Raw genomic sequence first — 20,416 nt, forward strand, 5'->3', positions numbered from 1 at the left:
CCGGTTCAGCACTCAGTTAGGGTCCCATTGGCACAAGCATTTCTGCTTACTCAACAGGCCTTGCCCTCTCTCCTCCCTGCTCTGCACCCCCTGCACACACACAAACACACAATCTGTTCTTGACATGCTGCCTGGAGCTGATGGGACACAATATTGGCTAACCTAGCTTAAGGGATTTGATTCCCCCCACACACACCTTTTCTATCTCCAGAACCAGGGAGGAGGGGAGGGGGGAGGAGCAGGAGGAACTATGAAAGTTAAGGCTAAACTCACAGAGCATAAGGCCCCAGAAAAGCCGAGCTAAAGGATGGTTAGACTAAAGAAGATTTAGCAAACTCCAAAAGTTTGGGCCTACAGTTCTCATTGGCCCTAGCCAAAACACTCATGTTAACATGACTAATGGGAGTTGTAGCCCAAATCATCGGGTGTGGGGGCACCAGGCTGGCAAAGCCAGAACCAATGGAATACTTGCATACCCACTGGCAGATGAGGATAAGAAGAGGACTTATTGTGACAGGATAAATTGTGAAGATACCCAGCTGTTAAATCAATTAAAAATTACCAAAGCAATTTCAGTCTTTCGTATGGCTCTATTTCCCCCAATGGTAGATGTCAGTGGCTGGCAGGATTCCAAAAGGCGTGTGGAGGAGGCAAGGGAGCTGGAGGAGGATCTAAGAGAAGGGACCAGTGACTTGTGGGGTTCTGTGCTACCTGCAAGGCAGGAGTTGGGGCTGAGGGAAGAGGAAGCGATGGGGCTGTCCTAGGTGCAGGAGGAGTTGCAGGAAGGATTGGGAGGAAGAGACAGTCCTTAGAAGACTTGGGTCGTTAGGGTCTCTTCCATCCCCTCCTCCTCTGTCTCCAAGGACAAAGAGGGGCTTAAAGCACCAGGTTCAGGGAAAGTTGCAGGCTGCTTGCGCGTGCCCTGTCAAGTGAGGGGATTTGCATTCAGGAAGAGACATGGTCATGTTGTTGCTCCAACATTCAAGGCACAAGGCTAGGGAGTAAATGCCTAGCTAGCTATGTAGTGGGAGCAGTGTACCCTGAGAGATTCTGCAGTGGAGTGCTTTACCAGTAATGAATTCAACTACCACCCATTTGTGCCCCTTGGGGTGGGTGTGCTCAGCCCACACCCAAGCGCTAATCCTTCTCCATGCAAACGATGCACTTATCACATATGAGTTATCTAATATTGTCCAATGTATGTTATTGCTTGCCAGGTCTAATAGCTACCTCAGCATTTCCCTTTGGGCGGCTTTCTACATCACTGCCAAACTCTGGTAGGGGCAGATGGAATCCAACCTTTCCTTTCAGCCAAAACGTTCTTTGCTGTCCTTTGCCCTGGCAGCCAAGAGAAATAACATGAAAGCAAAGTTGCCTCACATAAGCACAACAAAACCAATCCTCTAAATGATTGCACACACCTTAGGAATAGTTGGTGCTTTGAAAAAGGTAAAGGTAAAGGTGGTGTGAAAAGGTAAAAGGTAAAGGTGGTGTGAAAAAAACAGGGAAGATGGATTCTTGGAATTTTCCATCCTTTCTCCCAGTATCCACATCAGGGAGATTGCTAGGTATTTAGACTCAGGGCACAGGTCCATGACATAGATTTCCATTTCTTAATATATATGTATAGATGCATATTTAGACTGACTGGGGAGCTCTGGCTCTTGCTGTCAAGACTTACTCAGAACCATGGGGTGCAACAGGATTTTCTGGGCCCAGAACACTGTATGTATATTAGAACCCAACCCACAGGAATGGCTGCTTACGGACATATTAAAAATAAATAGTATTGTCCAACATCTTAAAATGACACCCCCCCAATAGTTCAGTGATTGACCTAAATTTGTTACTAGTCAAAGTGCCTAACAATCCATCACCTAATTCTGAGGCCAAGGCCCCATGACACTGAAAACTCCACATGTACAACTTCACATGATATTAAGCTATGGGCAGATGTCTTCACAAGGTATACCTTTCTCCAGTGCATCTGCTCCTCGCTTGCGGTGGAGGACTGTTGTCTGACTTTGAATTTTTAAAATTCATATGGCTAGAAGCTGGTGGCCTCAAGTTTGTGCAGAAGCTTGGATTAGATCACCACTGGGTTCTTCCCAGCTCTAGGAACCCCTATTTCCATGAGAACTATACCTTTATTCTTATGGTCCCTCTTTCCTGCAAATCATAACCTCCAATCATCTGGAGAACATTTGCTGTGATCATAGAGACATGGATTTGGAGAGCTAGAGGGGGGAAAAAAGAGAGAGAGAGAGAGAGAGAAATTTACCATATTGCATATTGATTGCCTATATTGGAAAGAAAAGCTCTAAAAATGTTCTAGTAAAAACAAATATGGACAGTTGCTTATATTTGTACCAACTAACACTTTCAGTGTTAGGACCTGGCTATGAGGTAAGAGAAATAGGTGGGCACAAGGAAACGGCAGCTGATTTCAACTAACAACTCAAGTGGCCTTACAGCTGAGCATCGGTTTGAAGCTGGTTGTTAAGGACCACCCACTATGGAACATAGGGGACATAGTGCTTAAAAAGCAGTAGAACAGGGGGGGCAGATCCTAAGCTAAATCCAACTCCCAGTGTTGAGTACCACTGTCTCAATTGCCAATTCAGAGACAAGTGTGGTGTATGGGAATGATAACAGTTCTTGACATGAAATGTGACCACCAACTTTTCATTTTTCTTCCCTTTGTAATACTCTAAAAAAAGAGGAAGAAAATTCCTACTCAGTCTGAACAAAGGTCTGTATAGTCCATTAACCTATTGCCAATAGTGAGCAACCACCTGCCTTGGGGAAGCACACAAGGAGGGCATAATAGTTATGTAATTCTCTTGTTGCTTCCCAGCAACTGGCCTGAGGACATCCCTTCATGATTATACATTGCTGAAAGTTCTGCTTCTCTCCCTGCTCTAAGCTTTCATTCATTGGCTTTTGAAGCACAACATGTTCACTTGCCTTTTGGAGTTTACACCAACCTTTCTGATACCTTCATAACAAATACATGCAACGTACGTAAGCTGGTACTTTCCATCCTTGAAGCCACATTCACTGTGTCTCCAAACAAGCAGTAACGTGGCCTTGTGATCCCCACCACACCTGCAACAACAGGGCCTAGAAGAACAAACACCAGGAAAGGCATCAGCCACAGAGAAAAGAAAGGCAGAATCTCATATGCAATGATGCTTTTGAGAGTTATGAATTAATGTTTGGATTTTACAGCAATCCCATTTACCAATTGTCTTTACTGCTTCCCACAGAGCAGTCATGTTTTGGGGTTTTTTTGGGGGGGATATGTAGTCAAGTGGGGACACGGGTGGTGCTGTGGGTTAAACCACAGAACCTAGGACTTGCCAATCAGAAGGTCGGCGGTTCAAATCCCCGCAACGGGGTGAGCTCCCGTTGCTCGGTCCCTGCTCCTGCCAACCTAGCAGTTCGAAAGCACGTCAAAGTGCAAGTAGATAAATAGGAACCGCTCCGGCAGGAAGGTAAACGGTGTTTCCGTGCGCTGCTCTGGTTCTCCAGAAGTGGGTTAGCCATGCTGGCCACATGACCCAGAAGCTGTACACCGGCTCCCTCAGCCAATAAAGAGAGATGAGCGCCACAACCCCAGAGTCGTCTGCAACTGAACCTAATGGTTAGGGGTCCCTTTACCTTTACCTTTATGTAGTCAAGTAGACTGAGTTACCCTGAAGTACTAACGTCAGACATTTCTGCAGCCATTTTCTACATAGATACACACAAATGAGAATGTGACCAGACTTAAATCACCTCAAAAATACACTTGTGAATCAAATCTTAAATGATGCCGAGAAAATTTTACTCCTTGTGCCAGATTCCCTTTAAATTAATTATATCTCAGAACATATTGTCTATATTTCATCATCACATGATAGGGAACCATCAGCCACATTCTTATTATTACTACATCTCCACATTTGGCGAGACTAAAGGCATTTCCAGGAAGCCTAATGGATCTCTCTCTCTCTCTCTCTCACACACACACACACACACACACACACAGAGAGAGAGAGAGAGAGAGAGAGAGAGATACAAATTATGTTGCTTTATTGCTGTAACTTGGTATTAGAGCAAAGGACTATAATAGAAACTATCTCAGCACATCCCTATTTTTCTGGTTCATCAATCTGTAGCCATACTTGATATTTCAGCATCAAAGATATACACTTGTGTTTGCAATATCACGTGACAAGATGATTTACCGTATGTCTCAACGTGTTTGTATTTGCTTTTAAAATGTGTCACTACCTCCCCCAAAGTCCTTGGAACAGAGCAAAGTCCTTGGAACAGAGCTGCACACAAACTGAAGTTGAATATGAATAGTCCCTTCGTTATAGTATTTAATTGGCACACTCACAGGATTTGACCCTGTAATTTCACTGCAATCTTACTTGCAGCTACGAGTCTCAATTGTGGCGCTGTGGGTTAAAGCCTCAGCGCTTAGGGCTTGCCGATCAAAAGGTCGGCGGTTCGAATCCCCGCCGCGGGGTGCGCTCCCGTTGCTCGGTCCCAGCGCCTGCCAACCTAGCAGTTCGAAAGCACCCTTGGGTGCAAGTAGATAAATAGGGACCACTTACTGGCGGGAAGGTAAACGGCGTTTCCGTGTGCTGCGCTGGCTCGCCAGATGCAGCTTTTTCACGCTGGCCACATGACCCGGAAGTGTCTCCGGACAGCACTGGCCCTCGGCCTCTTAAGTGAGATGGGCGCACAACCCTAGAGTCTGTCAAGACTGGCCCGTACGGGCAGGGGTACCTTTACCTTTAACTATCCCTCAGTCAAAATCTGGAACATAGTTGTGAGTGGCATTCTACTGAACCATACATTTAAAGTCGTCTTGGTTGTGGCTTCCCCCAAAGAATCCTGCGACCCGCAGTTTGTTAAGGGTGAGGAGACTTGTTAGAATATTCCTATTCTCTCACACTGCTGCAATTCCCAGAGTGGTTTAACAATCAATTCCTCTTTCCAAGGAACTCTGGGACTTGTAGTTCTCTGAGGGGGGGCAGGGGTCTCACAGCAACTCTCAGAACCCTTACTTAACAAACAACGTAGCAAAAGCTTTAAAATCACGCTGAGAACAAACCACTGCCTTTCACCTGTATGAATACCAATACGCAGGCTCAGTTTCTCCTTCGGCATGTGCCTAATCTTGAAGGAAATGATTGCATTGAGAAAGTGCAAAGACATGGTAGCAATTTCCTCAACATGTTTCTTCCCGTTGCGAATGGGGAGGCCGCTAGCAACCATATAGGCGTCTCCAATAGTTTCAACCTGTAAGCAATCAAAGGAATCATTAGCGCTTTTTAAATTGAAAAGTGAGCAGTGGCGTAGCGTGGGGGGTGCAGGGGGGGCCGGCCGCACCGGGCGCAACATCTGGGGTTAGGGCAAATCCACGGGTTAGGGGGCGCAAATTACTTGCCTTGCCCCGGGTGCTGACAACCCACGCTACGCCACTGAAAGTGAGAAATGGGAAAATGAAGGAAGCCTTAAGAGTTCCTTAGAAACATTATGCCCAATTCAGAACCCACATATGACACACACACACACACACACACACACACACACACACACACACACACAAAAATAGCTACCGTATGTTCAGGCGTACAAAATGACTTTTTAACCCCAAAAAATCACCCCAAAAGTCGTGGGTCGTCTTATACGCCGGGTATACGCAGAGCCACCTGTTGGGAAGGAGGAGAGGGAGCCGGTGAGCAAAGGCACCCCTTCTGCCATCGCTCCTCCACCCTCCCCACGGAAGGCGACACAGCCTCCTGTGACACAGCGCAAGGCCCCGCCTCTGCCATACTGGCACAGTGCATGTTTGTTGGCCACCGCTCTGTCCTCACTGTGGGAAGTCCTTCCGAGCGCGGCGCTCACCTGCCCGCCTGTCTGCTGCTGCCGTCGTGGGAGCCGGATCCGGCCTCCGTCGTGGCCATGTGGGGCTTCACTCGGCTTGTGGGTGCCATGAAGAGCCTGCCATGGCGAGGTGGTGCACGGCTTTGGCCGGGGCTCCAAGGAGCTGGGCATCCCCACAGGTGAGGGCGGTGGAGGCTGAGGCGGCCGCTCGCGGCCTTTTCCCAGAGGGAGGGAGGGAGCCGGGCTGGGCCTCCCTTCCTCCGGGTGGCGGGTTTTGGTTTTGTTTCACCCACCAAATGCCTCGCCTTGGGCTGCTGCTGCTGTGATGGCAGAGGCAGCAGAGGGGTGCGTGCTCTGCCCCTGGCGGCACTTGGCGGGCAGCCAAACGCTATAATTTTACAGCAAAAGTTGGGGAGTTGTCTTATAGGCCCAGTCACCTAATACGCCGGAAAATACGGTAGATGAAAGGAACCCCTCATTCATTTCTCGTTATTATCTTCAGAGATACAGTGGTGCCTCGCAAGACAAAATTAATCCGTTCCGCGAGTCTCTTCGTCTTGCGGTTTTTTCGTCTTGCGAAGCACGGCTATTAGCGGCTTAGCGGCTTAGCGGCTATTAGCGGCTATTAGTGGCTTAGCGGCTATTAACGGCTTAGTGGCTTAGCGGCTATTAACGGCTTAGCGGCTTTAAGAAAAAGGAAACAAACTCGCAAGAACTCGCAAGACGTTTCATCTTGCAAAGCAAGCCCATAGGGAAATTCGTCTTGCGGAACGACTCAAAAAACGGAAAACCCTTTCGTCTAGCGAGTTTTTCGTCTTGCGAGGCATTCGTCTTGCGGGGCACTACTGTACTCTACTGATGACAAGTGTCAAAACATGGTCCATTACTGATGTGCCCTCATTAGTACCAAGAGGAATGACTTGGCATGCCCTTCCCTGAGGGGAACTTCATTGTTTTATTTTAAAAATTTAAGTTTTGGAGTGAGCTCATCCCACTTTTAGTATCTCACAGTGATGTATCCATGCTAGCCTGGCTTCCTCCCAATGGGTAGTTTTTTCCTTTGGGTAAAAGGGAGCCAAGTACAGTGGTACCTCGCAAGACGAACGCCTCGCAAGACGGAAAACCCGCTAGACGAAAGGGTTTTCCGTTTTGGAGGCGCTTCGCAAAACGAATTTCCCTATGGGCTTGCCTCGCAAGACGACAGCCCATAGGGAAATCTCCGGGACAGCGGGGAAGCGCAGCGCGTCTTCCCCGCTGTCCTTGGACCTCCTCCGAAGCCTGGCGGCGGGGCGGGGACACCTCCTCCCGCCGCCGCCGGGCTTCGGAACGATGCCCCGATGCCGGGCGGCGAGGCGGGAACGCCTCCCCCCGCCGCCCGCCATCGGGACGATGCCCCGATCCTGGGCGGCGGGGGGGGGAACGCCTCCGCCGCTGCCCGCCATCGGGACGATGCCCCGATCCCGGGCGGCGGGGCGGGAACGCCTCCCCCCGCCGCCCGCCATAGGGACGATGCCCCGATCCCGGGCGGCGGGGGGGGGGAAGCCTGGGCGCGCTGATCTCAGCGCGCGCAGGCTTCGGCATGCTGGCACCTGTCCGCAAGCAGCGGCAGCGCTGCTGCTGCTTGCGGAGAGGTCCGCGAAGCCTGGGCCGGACAGCTTTTGAAGGCAGGTGGGGGGAGCAAAGACTTTCGCCCCCCGCCAGCCTTCAGAAGAGGTCCAGGACCTCTTCTGAAGACTGGCGGGGGCGAAAGTCTTTGTTCCCCCTGCCTGCCTTCCCAGGGGCTTTTAAATCGCCCCGGACAGTGGAGAAGTCCTCCGCTGTCCCGGGCGATTTTAAAATGCCGCTCGTCAGCATTTTAAGATCGCCCCGGACAGCGGAGACGTACTCCGCTGTCCCGGGGTTTTTTAAAATGCTGGGGGTGGGAAGAAAAGCCCTTGTCTCCCCCCCCCCCAGCCTTCAGAAGAGGTCGGGGGACAGACTGTCCCCGGACCTGGCTGAAGGCGGTTTCCCTAGGAACGCATTAATTGATTTTCAATGCATTCCTATGGGAAACCGTGCATCGCAAGACGGAAAACTCGCAAGACGAAGAGACTTGCGGAACGAATTAATTTCGTCTTGCGAGGCACCACTGTAAGTGTATGTGGCCAGAACTAATCAGAGATTAACATCAAAATAGCAGAATGCCCTTTCAATCAACCCACTCAATTCCAGGGAATGCTGTCTGCCTACCTTGTAGACATCGTAGTTTTTAATGATGTTATCAAACAGACTGTACAGGTCATTGAGGAGATTCACAACCTGCAATGGAGAGCTGAGAGAGCATAGCTTGGTGAAGCCAACAATGTCTGAGAAGAAGATGGAGACTGAATCAAAGCTCTCGGGTTCCACTGATTTCCCAGCAACAAGTTGTTCTCCAATGAAACTGGAACAAGAATACAGGTAAAGGGCAGAGATGAAGGAATCCATTTGTTTCGGTTTCTCATTTTTCTGTTTTAAATTCAGTTCACATTTCTGCAGCAATCTGGGAATTATTTATTTTTTAAATATACCGGTACACATTTCTGAAGCAATTTTTTGAAGCAACCTCCTCTAATATACTGCATGTTATACATATATCTACTAATATACGAATCTTTTGTATATATTGTTTGGTTTCCCACCTCGTGTGTGTGTGTGTGTGCGTGTGTGTGTGTGTGTGTGGTGGCCCAATTCAATTTAAGTAATCATATTTTAATATTTCCAAACCTATATCCATAACTATGTTCAGTAGAGACTTGTTATTTCTTTTTTAAGCTAGATGAAATATAAGAAAACTGGGGTTCAAGCAAAGGCCTAATGCTCATAACTGCCAACTCATTCTTGGACAGGACTTGTTCTAAAGGTGAAAGTGTTTCAAGGCATCTTCTACTGAAGAATGGCTTAGAAGCAGTAAAGGGTTTCTGTTACCCAGGTAGCATAGCTGATAAAAGCTTTTCTGTCTTCTTCTTCTCTGCCATCAGCTGAGTTGTCCTTGACTCAACCACTTCCTCCAGATGATTTGCGTATTTTTCCAGTTTATTCACCATGTTGTCCAAGATACCGAAGTGACTTCTGGAAATGTTCCAAAAATAAAATAAAATAAATAAATTTTAAGGAACTGGTGCGTATCCGTTTCTACCAAATTTCTTTCCATTGTTTGTAAGATACTGCATTATTGTCTCTGGAACTGTTTTGATGCATGTGTAGAGAATCTTTTCACACTCCCGCATGGGCAACCTTTCAGGGGCCACATGCCAGCAGTGAGCACGGTAAGAGGCAAAAAAATAAATAGGCAGAGCAACGGACGTGACCCTTACCTTGGGTCCAGGAGGCTACATTCCAGCCATACAAAAAACAGAGGTTTCTATACACACACCTTTCCAGACAAGCAAGAGGCATGATCACAGCTGAAGGACACATTCCAGATAGGCAAAAATACTTGACAGAGTTGCAGAGTAGAGCTAGTGAAGAGTCATGGCCTAGGAAGAGTCCCAAGGTTCAGATAGAGGGGCGGGGGGCGGGCTGCATTTGGCCTCACCTAGAAATTCTTCCTATCCCATTCACTGTTTTCTGGTTTAGCAAATGGAGGTAAAGAGGTGAGAATACTGAGATTTGGGAACCACACAATTGAGGTGCGGTTGATTTTTTTTAATCTTCAGGAACAGAAACCAACATGAAGGTTAGCTTTCCGTCCTGAATAATAACCACACATACTTGGTTTCACGGGTAGGAAAATAATCACCCTTCTGGACTGGCATCTTTCAGTGCTCTCTTGATGTTGAGGAATGTTGGCCTCCTCTCTGGATATTCATCCCAACATGCCTTCAAAAGTGCAACGATCCTTTCATTACATTTCTGTGTTGAAATGGAAGGGCGCAGTGGAACAGGAGAATTAGGGTCCTGGATTCTTTTTATTATCTCTGGAACAAAAAACCAAACAAACAGTATGAGTCAGATTTCAGAATATTAATTCTTTTCTTTTCTTTTTCTTTTGCTTTCAGTTCCTTTAATTTTATATGCTTTCAACATTTGAGGAAGAACCATAATTCAGTGGTAGAGAATCTGCTTTGCATGCAGAATGTCTGAGGTTCAATCTCTGGCCTCTCCAGCAAGGGTTGGGAGAGAACCTTGTCTGATAACCTGGAGAGCAGCTGCTGCTGGTCAGTAGGAATGGACCATGGTCTGCCTCAGTATAAAGCAGCTTCCTAAATGTCACAATACAGGTGGTGAACCCCATTCCTCAAATAACTCTTGGAACCCCTGGTGTGCACAGCCACTCTCCCCAAGAGAAGGGGGGAAAGCCCAAAAGTCATTTTTCCTGTCTCTGGAAGTCACTTCACAACCTTGCTCAAAAGCAGAGATGAGGAGAAGGCCCATGGAGTCTTTGTGTGTGGACAACTTCACGGACAACTTCCCAAGCACTGTAGGGCTTCGAATTTTACCCAGAAATGGGCCAGCAAACCATGTAGTTGTTAAAGAAATGGCAATATATGTTCTTTTCAGCCAGTTCCTTTCAAACATGAGCTAGACTGAGATATGTCATAGTAATCTAAATGCATATTGCTTGCAGCCATAACCAGTTGGAAATAGATCTGCAATATAATACAGTAATTTATTTGAATAAGTATGGAGTATATTTGGTTTACTAGGCATTAAGTATGGGAATATTGGTTTTGGGACTGTGCAACTTAATCTTGTAGACATTATTTAGGACCCTGAGTTAGCCAATTAACTTATGAAACTTGCTAAATATAGGATGAATTTCCATATCCTGTATTTGCAGTAAATAGTTATTTAAATTTGTATTCTGAGCAAAGCTCAGTAACTTTTTAGATATGCACCCTGTTTTGGAACACTTACACCTTGTTGATCACGAGCACTATTTTAAACTTTGCAATTTCTATGAAAATATTAGTATTACTACCTGTCATTAATTGTTCATATTGTTGATGCTTTTACTGTGAAATGACTTTGAGATATTTCTTGAGAAACAATTTAAAAATGGAATTTAAAAAAATAGAAAAAGAGAGAAAGGAAGGCTCTAGCATATTAGCAACTGTATGAAAATTGCTAATATCTAGAAATTTTATGGAATACAGTTTGCTATTGATAGAAAACATGTGTGACTCGTTAAGGAAAAAACTGAATCAGGCCCAGTCTTTCTACTAACAAGAGTTTGAGAATCATTTATTAGATGAATTGCTTTTCAAAGGGAGTTGCATAATGCATATGTTTTCTTTAGTAGCAGTTTTAATTTCAGGGTTACTACTGTTTGAAGAAACAAACCACATTCACAGGCATAGAATTTCCTAATATGTTTTGATCTCATCTTCCTTTCTTTCCCTTGCTCTATAATTATAATTAAAGGGACGCGGGTGGCGCTGTGGGTAAAACCTCAGCGCCTAGGGCTCGCATGGTCGGCAGTTCGAATCCCCACGGCGGGGTGAGCTCCTGTCTTTCAGTCCCAGCTCCTGCCCACCTAGCAGTTCGAAAGCACCCTTAGGTGCAAGTAGATAAATAGGTACCGCTTTATAGTGGGAAGGTAAACGGCGTTTCCGTGTGCTGCACTGGTGCCGGCTCGCCAGAGTAGCTTCGTCACGCTGGCCACGTGACCCGGAAGTGTCTCCGGACAGCGCTGGCTCCCGGCCTCTAAGTGAGATGAGCGCACAACCCTAGAGTTGGACACGACTGGCCCGTAAGGGCAGGGGTACCTTTACCTTTATAATTATAATTGCTCCATAATTATATATTGTTTGTATTGTTTCCTCTGTTAATGGACTGCATAATTTTGAGGAGGAGGACATGTTAGATGTACAAACACACACAGAAGATTTTGTTGCTTTTCCTACACATCTGGAAGAAAAAATAAAGCTCAAGGTCAGATCTCAAAGAAACAACCTTCTGCATTCTGGCTTAGATCATGGAATGGACCATCTTCATGATTGTATATCAGTTCTCTCATAATAATAGCAAAGCTGTACACATCCCCCTTCTGTGTGCCATGGAATGGATATTCTGCCATTCTTAGCAATTCAGGTGCTGTCCAGTAAAGCTCTAAAACAAGAAGAGAGAAAATATTGGAATGATAAAACATTTATTTATTTAAAAGGCTCAACAGTCTGTTAAAATTGCTGCCATGAAGTAGTTTTACCCCAGGTGTAATTGGTGAGTAATTATGAGTTTTGCCCATTCCCAAAGGGGGACAAAGCTATCCATTTCTGGTCTGTGTCATTTTTGCACAAATTAACCTATCATTTCATTCTGTTCCACATTAATTTGTATTTTAAAAATAAATAAATAGCTATTCATTATGAATCTTTACTCATTCAAAATGCCAACAAACTGTGTCGCTACAATCTTTACTCCAAGAAGTGCAGAACAGATAATTTCACACAGAAATTCACAAAGGCAGAAATCCTCAACTATCCCTGTTTCCTTTTTGCATTCTCTACAGGTGCTTATTCGCCTCCGTTTAGGCCATAGCATATGCTAAATTACAGGGAAGTCCATGTAGATAGTTGTGCCCCAGACACATCCAGGTATGTTGCTGGCAGCAATGAATACCACAGCTTTGTTGGTAATAGTATACAGTGGTACCTTGGTTCTCAAAAGCACGGCTTCCGATTGGCTGGAGGAGCTTCCTGCACTCAAGCAGAAGCCACGTCAGACGTTCGGCTTTTGAAAAACATTCCCTAAGCGGAACACTTACTTCTGGGTTTGTGGCGTTCGGGAGCTGATTTGTTTGACAACTAAGCCGTTCAAGAACCAAGGTATGACTGTATATTAGAATTTGGGATGGCCAGGCCCTGCCCACCTGCTAATAGGTAGTTGCCAGCCTTGACCCCACCATTATGCAGACCGCTTCTTGTGGGCACTGCTAACAACTTGAGGACACAGGAAATTGCCCTGCACCCACTCCCCAGAGCCAGCACCAAGGCGTGAAGGTGCCATCTTTTATCATGTGCATGATGCAATGTATGAAAACAAGCACCAGGAGGTTTCTGTATTTGTCAATCCTAGTTTTGCCCTCTGGGGTTTCCATGGAATCTTGCTCTGTGAACCAGCAAACAACCACAATTAATTATTATTTCATAACCCATCTGTAATTAATAACGACTGTTTATGTTACCAACTGCTACACCACCCCTCAAAACCTCACTAACTAACATCCTGCCCAATTTGCTTTCTTGCCAGGAGACTTTGCCAGTTGGAGACATACCGTATTTTTCTGTGTATAACCCGCTCCCATAAAGAAGAAGAAGAGTTTGAATTTGATATCCTGCTTTATCACTACCCTAAGGAGTCTCAAAGCGGCTAACATTCTCCTTTCCCTTCCTCCCCCACAGCAAACACTCTGTGAGGCGAGTAAGGCTGAGAGACCTCAAGGAAGTGTGACTAGCCCAAAGTCAGCTTCATGTGGAGGAGCGGAGACGCGAACCCGGTTCACCAGATTACGAGACTACTACTCTTAACCACTACACCACACTGGCTCTCCGTGTGTATGAGATGACCCCTATTTTTTGGGACACCAAATTAAGGAAATGGGGAAAATTTCCCACAGTTGTAAGCTTTTGGGGTGGGAGGTTGCCCAGAGTTGCTGAGCTTTTTTGGGGGGGGGGATTACCAACAATTGCTCACCCACCTGACCACTGCTAACAATCGCACACCTCACCGAAGCCACCAATCATCAATCTGTTTGGCGCCAGCAGCCACCAATCACCCGCCAAATCGTCGCTGACAATCTCCTGCTCATGACTGACACCAATTGTCCTTCTCTCGTCTGCACTATCCGTGTATAAGACGACCCCCAATTTTTGACACTTTTTATAATAAAAAAAACCTTGTCGTATACACTGAAAAATACGGTAATTGCAACATGGAAAGACACAACCTTGCTGTGGGAAAGTCATAACTTCGCAATCACAGCATTCAGCATTCTCAGAGATATTCTCTCTGCACCCACCCCCTGATATTTCAGAATATCTGAACGCTATTCAAATCAGTTGCATTTTCAAATTGTTTTCTTTCCTGTTTTCCAGTCCTTCTAGCATGAGTGGAGACTCTTGTATTACATACATTAAACAGCTGGGTAGAGAACCATGTAATGACAAGATTTTGTTTTTCCGGTATTCTGCAAGGTGAAATGCAGGTATCTGCTGACTGGGTATTCTTAATAAATGTTGTTGTTGTTGTTTAGTCATTTAGTCGTGTCCGACTCTTCGTGACCCCATGGACCAGAGTACGCCAGGCACTTCTGTCTTCCACTGCCTCCCGCAGTTTGTTCAGACTCATGTTTGTAGCTTCGTGAACACTGTCCAACCATCTCGCCCTCTGTCGTCCCCTTCTCCTTGTATTAAATGTACAACCCACCATTCAGCCCGAAGATAGGACCTTAGCACAATGAACATGCCTTTAAGCAATGTTAAACATTAGCTTACTGCAACACATTTTACGTGGGGCTGCCTCTGAAGATGGCTTGGAAACCTCAGCTGGTGCCGAATTCAGCATCCAGTTTACATACTGGGAGAAGAAGGTTTGAGCATACACCAATCCTGGCCTGACTGCACTGGCTGCCAGCCAGTTTCTTGGCTCATTACAAAGTGCTGTTTTTGACCTATAAAGCCTTAAATGGCTCAGGACCACAAGAGCCATTTACGAACTGAACCCATACAAACTGAACCCAACCCTGTGATCATCATCTGAGGCCCTTCTTCACATAGCTCCACCATGAGAGGTCTGAATGTGGCAACACTAGAACGGGCATTTTCTGCTGTGGCTCCCCATTTGTGGAATGCTTTCCCTAGGGAGATTCACCTGGTGCCTTCATTACATATCTTTTGGCACCAGGCAAAAGCATTCCTCTATCACTAGGCTTTTGGCTGATTAAATAATCTACGGTCTTTTAAATGTGTTTGTGGGGGGGGGGGGAGTTATTGGTTTGTTTGTTTTTGTATTTTGTGTTTTCATTTTGTATCTTTATTCTGTCAACCACCCTGTGATCTTTGGATAAAGGGTGGTATATAAATTTAATAAATAAAGATAAAGATAAACCCCTACTAAAACATTTGCATGCAAAATGCTCTGGTGGGTGGTGCTTTTTTTCTTGGAATGGAAAGTACTTAATGTTCTTACCTGCATAATTGCTTTCTTCTGTCATTACCTGAGATTTCCTTCCATATTTAAATTCCCACAACCCAAAGCCACACAGCTTCACCTGCATGCGACTGTCTACCAGGCAGTTGGTGGGCTTTAAGTTTCCATGAGAATTCAGGGGGCTGTTGTGAATGAACACCATACCCTAAAATTCAAACGCACAGTGTAGACAAAGGCATGAAATACATGTACCAAACAAAGCAAGTTAGCTTGGGATTCTGCAGTTTCCACAAACAAGAACTTTTTAGCTTTGGATTGTATTTCATTCATTGCATAGATTTATTTTAGCAGGTTGCATAGGTAACACTTTTAAATTTTTACTTCAATGTTCTGGATTGAGGCTTTTGTCTCTAGATCAGAGTTTCCTAGTTGTTGCCACCTGTGCCTTTTCTGGAGGTCATAAACTCATCTTATACGTTCTACTTTGGGAGAGGTCACGGTTAAAAAATATACACACACATACGTCCAAATAAAAATAAGAAAAACAGAACACTTCATCTACTGAAAGCCTAGCACAAAATGCAAGTCCAGAGGGAGTATACAAGGCATAGGAGCCGACTCCAGGGAGCTGTGCTTCTTGGGAACCCACAATAATATAATTGTGGGAGGCCAGGCACCCACAAAGTCAATGAGAAAAGCTGGCAGGCAGCAGTGCTGCCTCTGAGAGAGAAGCAGTTCAGTTCCACCCTCTGCAGTCAGTGAGCAAGGCACCCTTTATCAGTCAGAGGGAACTCGGACATGGAAAATGGTGCCTCACTGGCTTTGGAGAGGAGGAGCGTGTGCGTGTTAACACATCTGCATTGCAGTGGCAAGCACCCACAATACTGAGGGCGAGTTGGCAGCCCTGGTACAAGGGAAGTTCATTCCACAACTGATGCTAACCATGGAAAAGCCTCTTCACTTGCCACTGATGTATAAACATGGTACAGAAATGGAATAATCAAAAGTGTGGGCTATTAGATCATGTAACATGCAAAGACTAAAAACAACACTTTTCAAAGTGCCGCTTCTGATATTGAAACACTGGTGTGATATGCTCCAAACAATCCACTTCATCAGATAATGTTTCGGCACCATCTGAAGATCCCAGTGCTCTTAGAATTGGGTTGCAAAACTTCGTGCAGTTTACACTCTCTCTCTCTCTGATAAACACCAATGCTTTAGCTACAAAAACAACAGATGCTTGTGATGGATATGGATCTTTCTGGCTTCTTTTCAGCAGTCAGTCACTACAATAACAGCATTTTTTTATGACTGTCCTAGTAGCTGACAGCAATTCCATTACTCCATACTTACGTTGACTATGTCATAGGCAAAGGAGATTTTGAATATCCAGTCCAGTTCGATATCAGAATGCATCAAAACATCCTAGAAAATGAACATGAAGAAATATTTCTTTTGAGATACAATTGCACTTGCTGCCTGACTCCACTCAAAGTAGGCATATAAATATATATCAGCTGCCTGGAGCCATGCTTAGCTTATACCTGACTCCCTCCTTCGTCAATCTGCACAGAAATTTTGCTTAATGGTTGCTATCAATTTGATTTTAATTAATTTTTATAATGAAATGTTTTTAGAATGTTGCATTATTTTATTGTTGTTAGCCGCCCTGAGCCCGGCTTCGGCTGGGGAGGGCGGGATATAAATAAAAAATTATTATTATTATTATTATTATTATTATTATTATTATTATTATTATACTGATGGAAAGAAGACAAAACTCTTTGAAATGACTGAAAAGGCAAAACTTTAAGTATTGTGGAAACATTACTGAGGTGCACATGACATTCATGGGGCAAACCACACATTCAGCTGGGGTGGTATTCAACTACTGCATCCCATTAGAGCAAGTATTGCCGCTTCTGCAAGAGGACTCCCCCCTCCCCCCCCCATGTGCCTTCCAGATGTGCTGGACCACATCCCATTATTCCTGAACATTAACCATGTTGGCTACCACTGATCAGGAGCATATCTGGAGGGCACCTCCATTGGCTGTCTTGTGAGATGATAGAGATAGATGATAGATAGATGATAGATAGATAGAGATATAATACTGAAGAGAGCCAAAAAATAGCATATATGACTTGGCAACACACTGCTTTAGTAATCCTTTCTAGGGCAATTAAGTATGATCTACTTTAATGTAATAATTGTTCTAAACTTTGATGTACAATACTCACCTTTAGGCTACCTTTCTTACAGTAATGCATCACAATGCACATGTTTGGAACTTCAGGACATATCCCATAGAAGGCCACCAGATTCTCATGTCTCAATTCTCTCATCTAAAGCAAAGGAATGTTGGGAAGTGTGGTATCCAGATTTGACACCATACAGCAAAGCAAATACAATCTTTTTCAGCCTACTCTGCTCCTTCTTACTGGCATTGCAGAAGAAATAAGCTATGGGACCACTCTGAGATATCTGGTCAAAGCAAGACAATGCCCTGTGTTGGACACCTTGCTAATTAAATCTGTTTTCCAAAGCATATCGACCTATAGCCTCATTTAGAAATTTCAGTCAGTTCATGTTTTTTTCTGCATTACTCGATAAACTTCCATACTTCAGTTGTTAATTTTAGATCACCTGCCTGTTTCAGTTAGCTTACTGTTCAAATGGAAATTTGCAATCCAGGATGTTAAACTATTTAGGAGTGAAACATACCACCCGAACCTCCTGGAGAACTGATGGTTTCCGGATCCATGCATCTATTTGATTATCAATGAATTTGAGAGCAACAACAATTCCCTGAAACAGAAATTGTAAGAGGCACAATACATTAACATAGAAACTGTTGGGGAGAAATGAATGTAGTCTGGTAGGCATCTTCAGGGATACATTGAGGATCTTTCTTTGTGACTGCATCAACTATGCCACTCTAGGAATTTACAGAGGACTTAGTTAGCTACTCTGGGTACATATTGGTAGAAATAATGGGCAGACAAATAAGAGGAATATATTACATAATAGTAATGATACATAGGCCTGGTTCATATGTAATGTTAAGCCCAACTATGGCTTGCATGGTGTGGGCTGCCAGAGATGAAACTGTGGCCACTTTGCTCCTCTTCCACTTCTGCTGCTGGTGTGTCACTGTGAATTAAACATGGTTTGTCTTAGTCTGCTGCTCATGACAAACCATGAGTGGTAAACTGTAGAACAATCATTACAGCTGATGGTTTTTGTCTGAGGCAAGAGAAATCCTGAGCTCAGATTCATAAACGTCTTAATACGTTCCATCTTTTGCAAGTTCAAGAATTATAAAACCCTAATAAGTATGCTAGATGGTAAAATGGATGGGCTGAATCCAGTGAAATTATTCCACAGGTGGCATAACCTCTGCCCATGCAGCAGAACTTTGCATCTCTCTCCTCCTTCAGTGTGCATCCCTCCCTCCCCCCCCCCCCCAGGGGATAACTTTTCTCTGTTCTAGCACAGGTGTAAAGCACAATTTCAATTTTTTTATATAAAAAAGATAAGTTTTAAAATAAAACAAAATGGTGAGTGGCGCAAGTGGGTGTTTTATGAATTATAACTTATAGCAACATAAATAATATCCAGTAAGCTCCTATGGTGTTTATATGTTCATTTCCCAGAAAACAGTAGCAAATGCAATAATTGAGAAAATTCAGTTTCCCCACAATTAAATACTGGCCTCAGTGGGTGACTCTGTGCCATTTACAGGAAACAAATGTACATTTGCTGATCAATAAAAGTTAAAATATTAATGTGGAACTGATCAACATTACAACCTACATCTTGATGAGAAATGTACTGTATTTAAATTGAAAAAAGTGTCAACAGTACAAGTACAGCTTGGTGATTGTGGCAAAAGCCTAAGCTGATTTGTAACAGTGATAAGTCAAGTGTAATATAATGATTACGGTAATACTTTTAGAAATATTACTTGCAGATAATTATAGTGCCTACTGTTGCTGTACTACCCTATGTGATGTTACTGATAGGAACCAATGGGTCTGGTTTAGCACCTGAACATTCACACCTTTGGAAAACCATCACAATCTATTACTTTACACCATGCCTACATTATTCTAAGAACTTTATCAAGACAGGTACTGTCCATTGTACAATGCTAGAGCATATTATGAAAGGCCTGGAGAAAATTAACACTGTCACACTTTACAATCCTACCTGTGAATCCTGTGACTTATTCTGGCTTTTATTCTGTTGGGCAGTTTGTGCCCTGTTCTCCTGTACATAATAGAAATAACAGGAAGTATTATGTACAGTGGTACCTCGGGTTAAGTACTTAATTCATTCCGGAGGTCCATTCTTAACCTGAAACTGTGCTTAACCTGAAGCACCACTTTAGCTAATGGGGCCTCCTGCTGTCGCTGCACGATTTCTGTTCTCATCCTGAAGCAAAGTTCTTAACCCGAGGTACTATTTCTGGGTTAGCGGAGTGTGTAACCTGAAGCGTATGTAACCTGAAGCATATGTAACCCGAGGTACCACTGTACTAAGCTTGGATCCTAGAACAATAGGCAAGTAGGATCCTAGAATTGATTGGCTTGCAGGAAAAGACCAATCAGGCTCCAGGAGGAAGTTAATCAGCCTATTGGGCTGGTAGGATTGTAGAATGCAACAACTGATTGGCCTGCAGGAAAAGACCAACCAGGCTCCAAGAGGGAAGCAGAATCAGCCAATCAGATAGGACTCATCGTGTAAATAATGTATATAACAGCCTGAGGTTTGGGGGGCAATTCAATCACTGTTTTACATACTGCAATAAAGAGCATGAAATCAGCACTCCGAGTATATTTCAAGAAGTGAATGGAACACAATTCCATTTGGCACAATATATTCTGGGTGTTTACATATGCACCTGATAAAGTCCTACAGTGGTGTAAAATACTTCTTTCCCTCGCTTGTTCTTCACTCCAGAATCATCATTATTAGAAATAAACAAATGGGAGCCCAAGCTCTCTGTTCCTTTGGACACTGGTGTGCTTGCTTGAGACAGACAGACGTTTCCCTTTGAAAGATAATATAAGGTGCAATGTTACAAGCTGATATATTGACCTGAATGAAAATAACACTGGCATTAGTAGTGAAAGCAAAATTTGGGTTAACTGTGTTTACTAGATTCAGATTTCAAAACACAGATTGAAGCGTCATTGCCATTGTCATGAGAAAAACTTACTGTAAATAAGCAGCCTGGCATTTTTGATATGCTATTTGTTTGTTTACGAGATTTGCTATGAGATTTTTGATTATATGGTTCGTATGCCTTTACGAGGGACAAACAACTATTGAATGTGCTACAGTGCTCAACTCAGCAACTTTGTATTTCAGTTTTGATTTAATTATGATTTAAAAATGATTATTTAATTGT

At 44.3% G+C, this 20,416-nt stretch overlaps 2 protein-coding genes across 2 annotated transcripts; both read right to left on the minus strand.

The window, feature by feature from the left end:
• Positions 1-1,203: 1,203 nt before the first annotated feature.
• LOC144328094 (guanylate cyclase 2G-like) lies at positions 1,204-9,134 on the minus strand. Its single transcript, XM_077930867.1, has 7 exons — positions 9,073-9,134; positions 8,833-8,976; positions 8,116-8,308; positions 5,124-5,298; positions 3,025-3,123; positions 2,146-2,237; positions 1,204-1,338 (listed from the first exon to the last, which is right to left on the minus strand). Exons 1-7 carry the CDS (start codon positions 9,132-9,134, stop codon positions 1,204-1,206), a joined length of 900 nt encoding a protein of 299 aa, XP_077786993.1.
• A 508-nt stretch (positions 9,135-9,642) lies between these two features.
• LOC144328095 (guanylate cyclase 2G-like) lies at positions 9,643-17,604 on the minus strand. The gene is made up of 5 exons (XM_077930868.1): positions 17,241-17,604; positions 16,354-16,425; positions 15,037-15,202; positions 11,803-11,958; positions 9,643-9,824 (listed from the first exon to the last, which is right to left on the minus strand). Exons 1-5 carry the CDS (start codon positions 17,343-17,345, stop codon positions 9,643-9,645), a joined length of 681 nt encoding a protein of 226 aa, XP_077786994.1. The 5' UTR covers positions 17,346-17,604.
• Positions 17,605-20,416: the final 2,812 nt, after the last annotated feature.

The sequence above is a fragment of the Podarcis muralis genome, chromosome 6 (assembly GCF_964188315.1).
Source record: "Podarcis muralis chromosome 6, rPodMur119.hap1.1, whole genome shotgun sequence".
NCBI lineage: Eukaryota > Metazoa > Chordata > Lepidosauria > Squamata > Lacertidae > Podarcis > Podarcis muralis.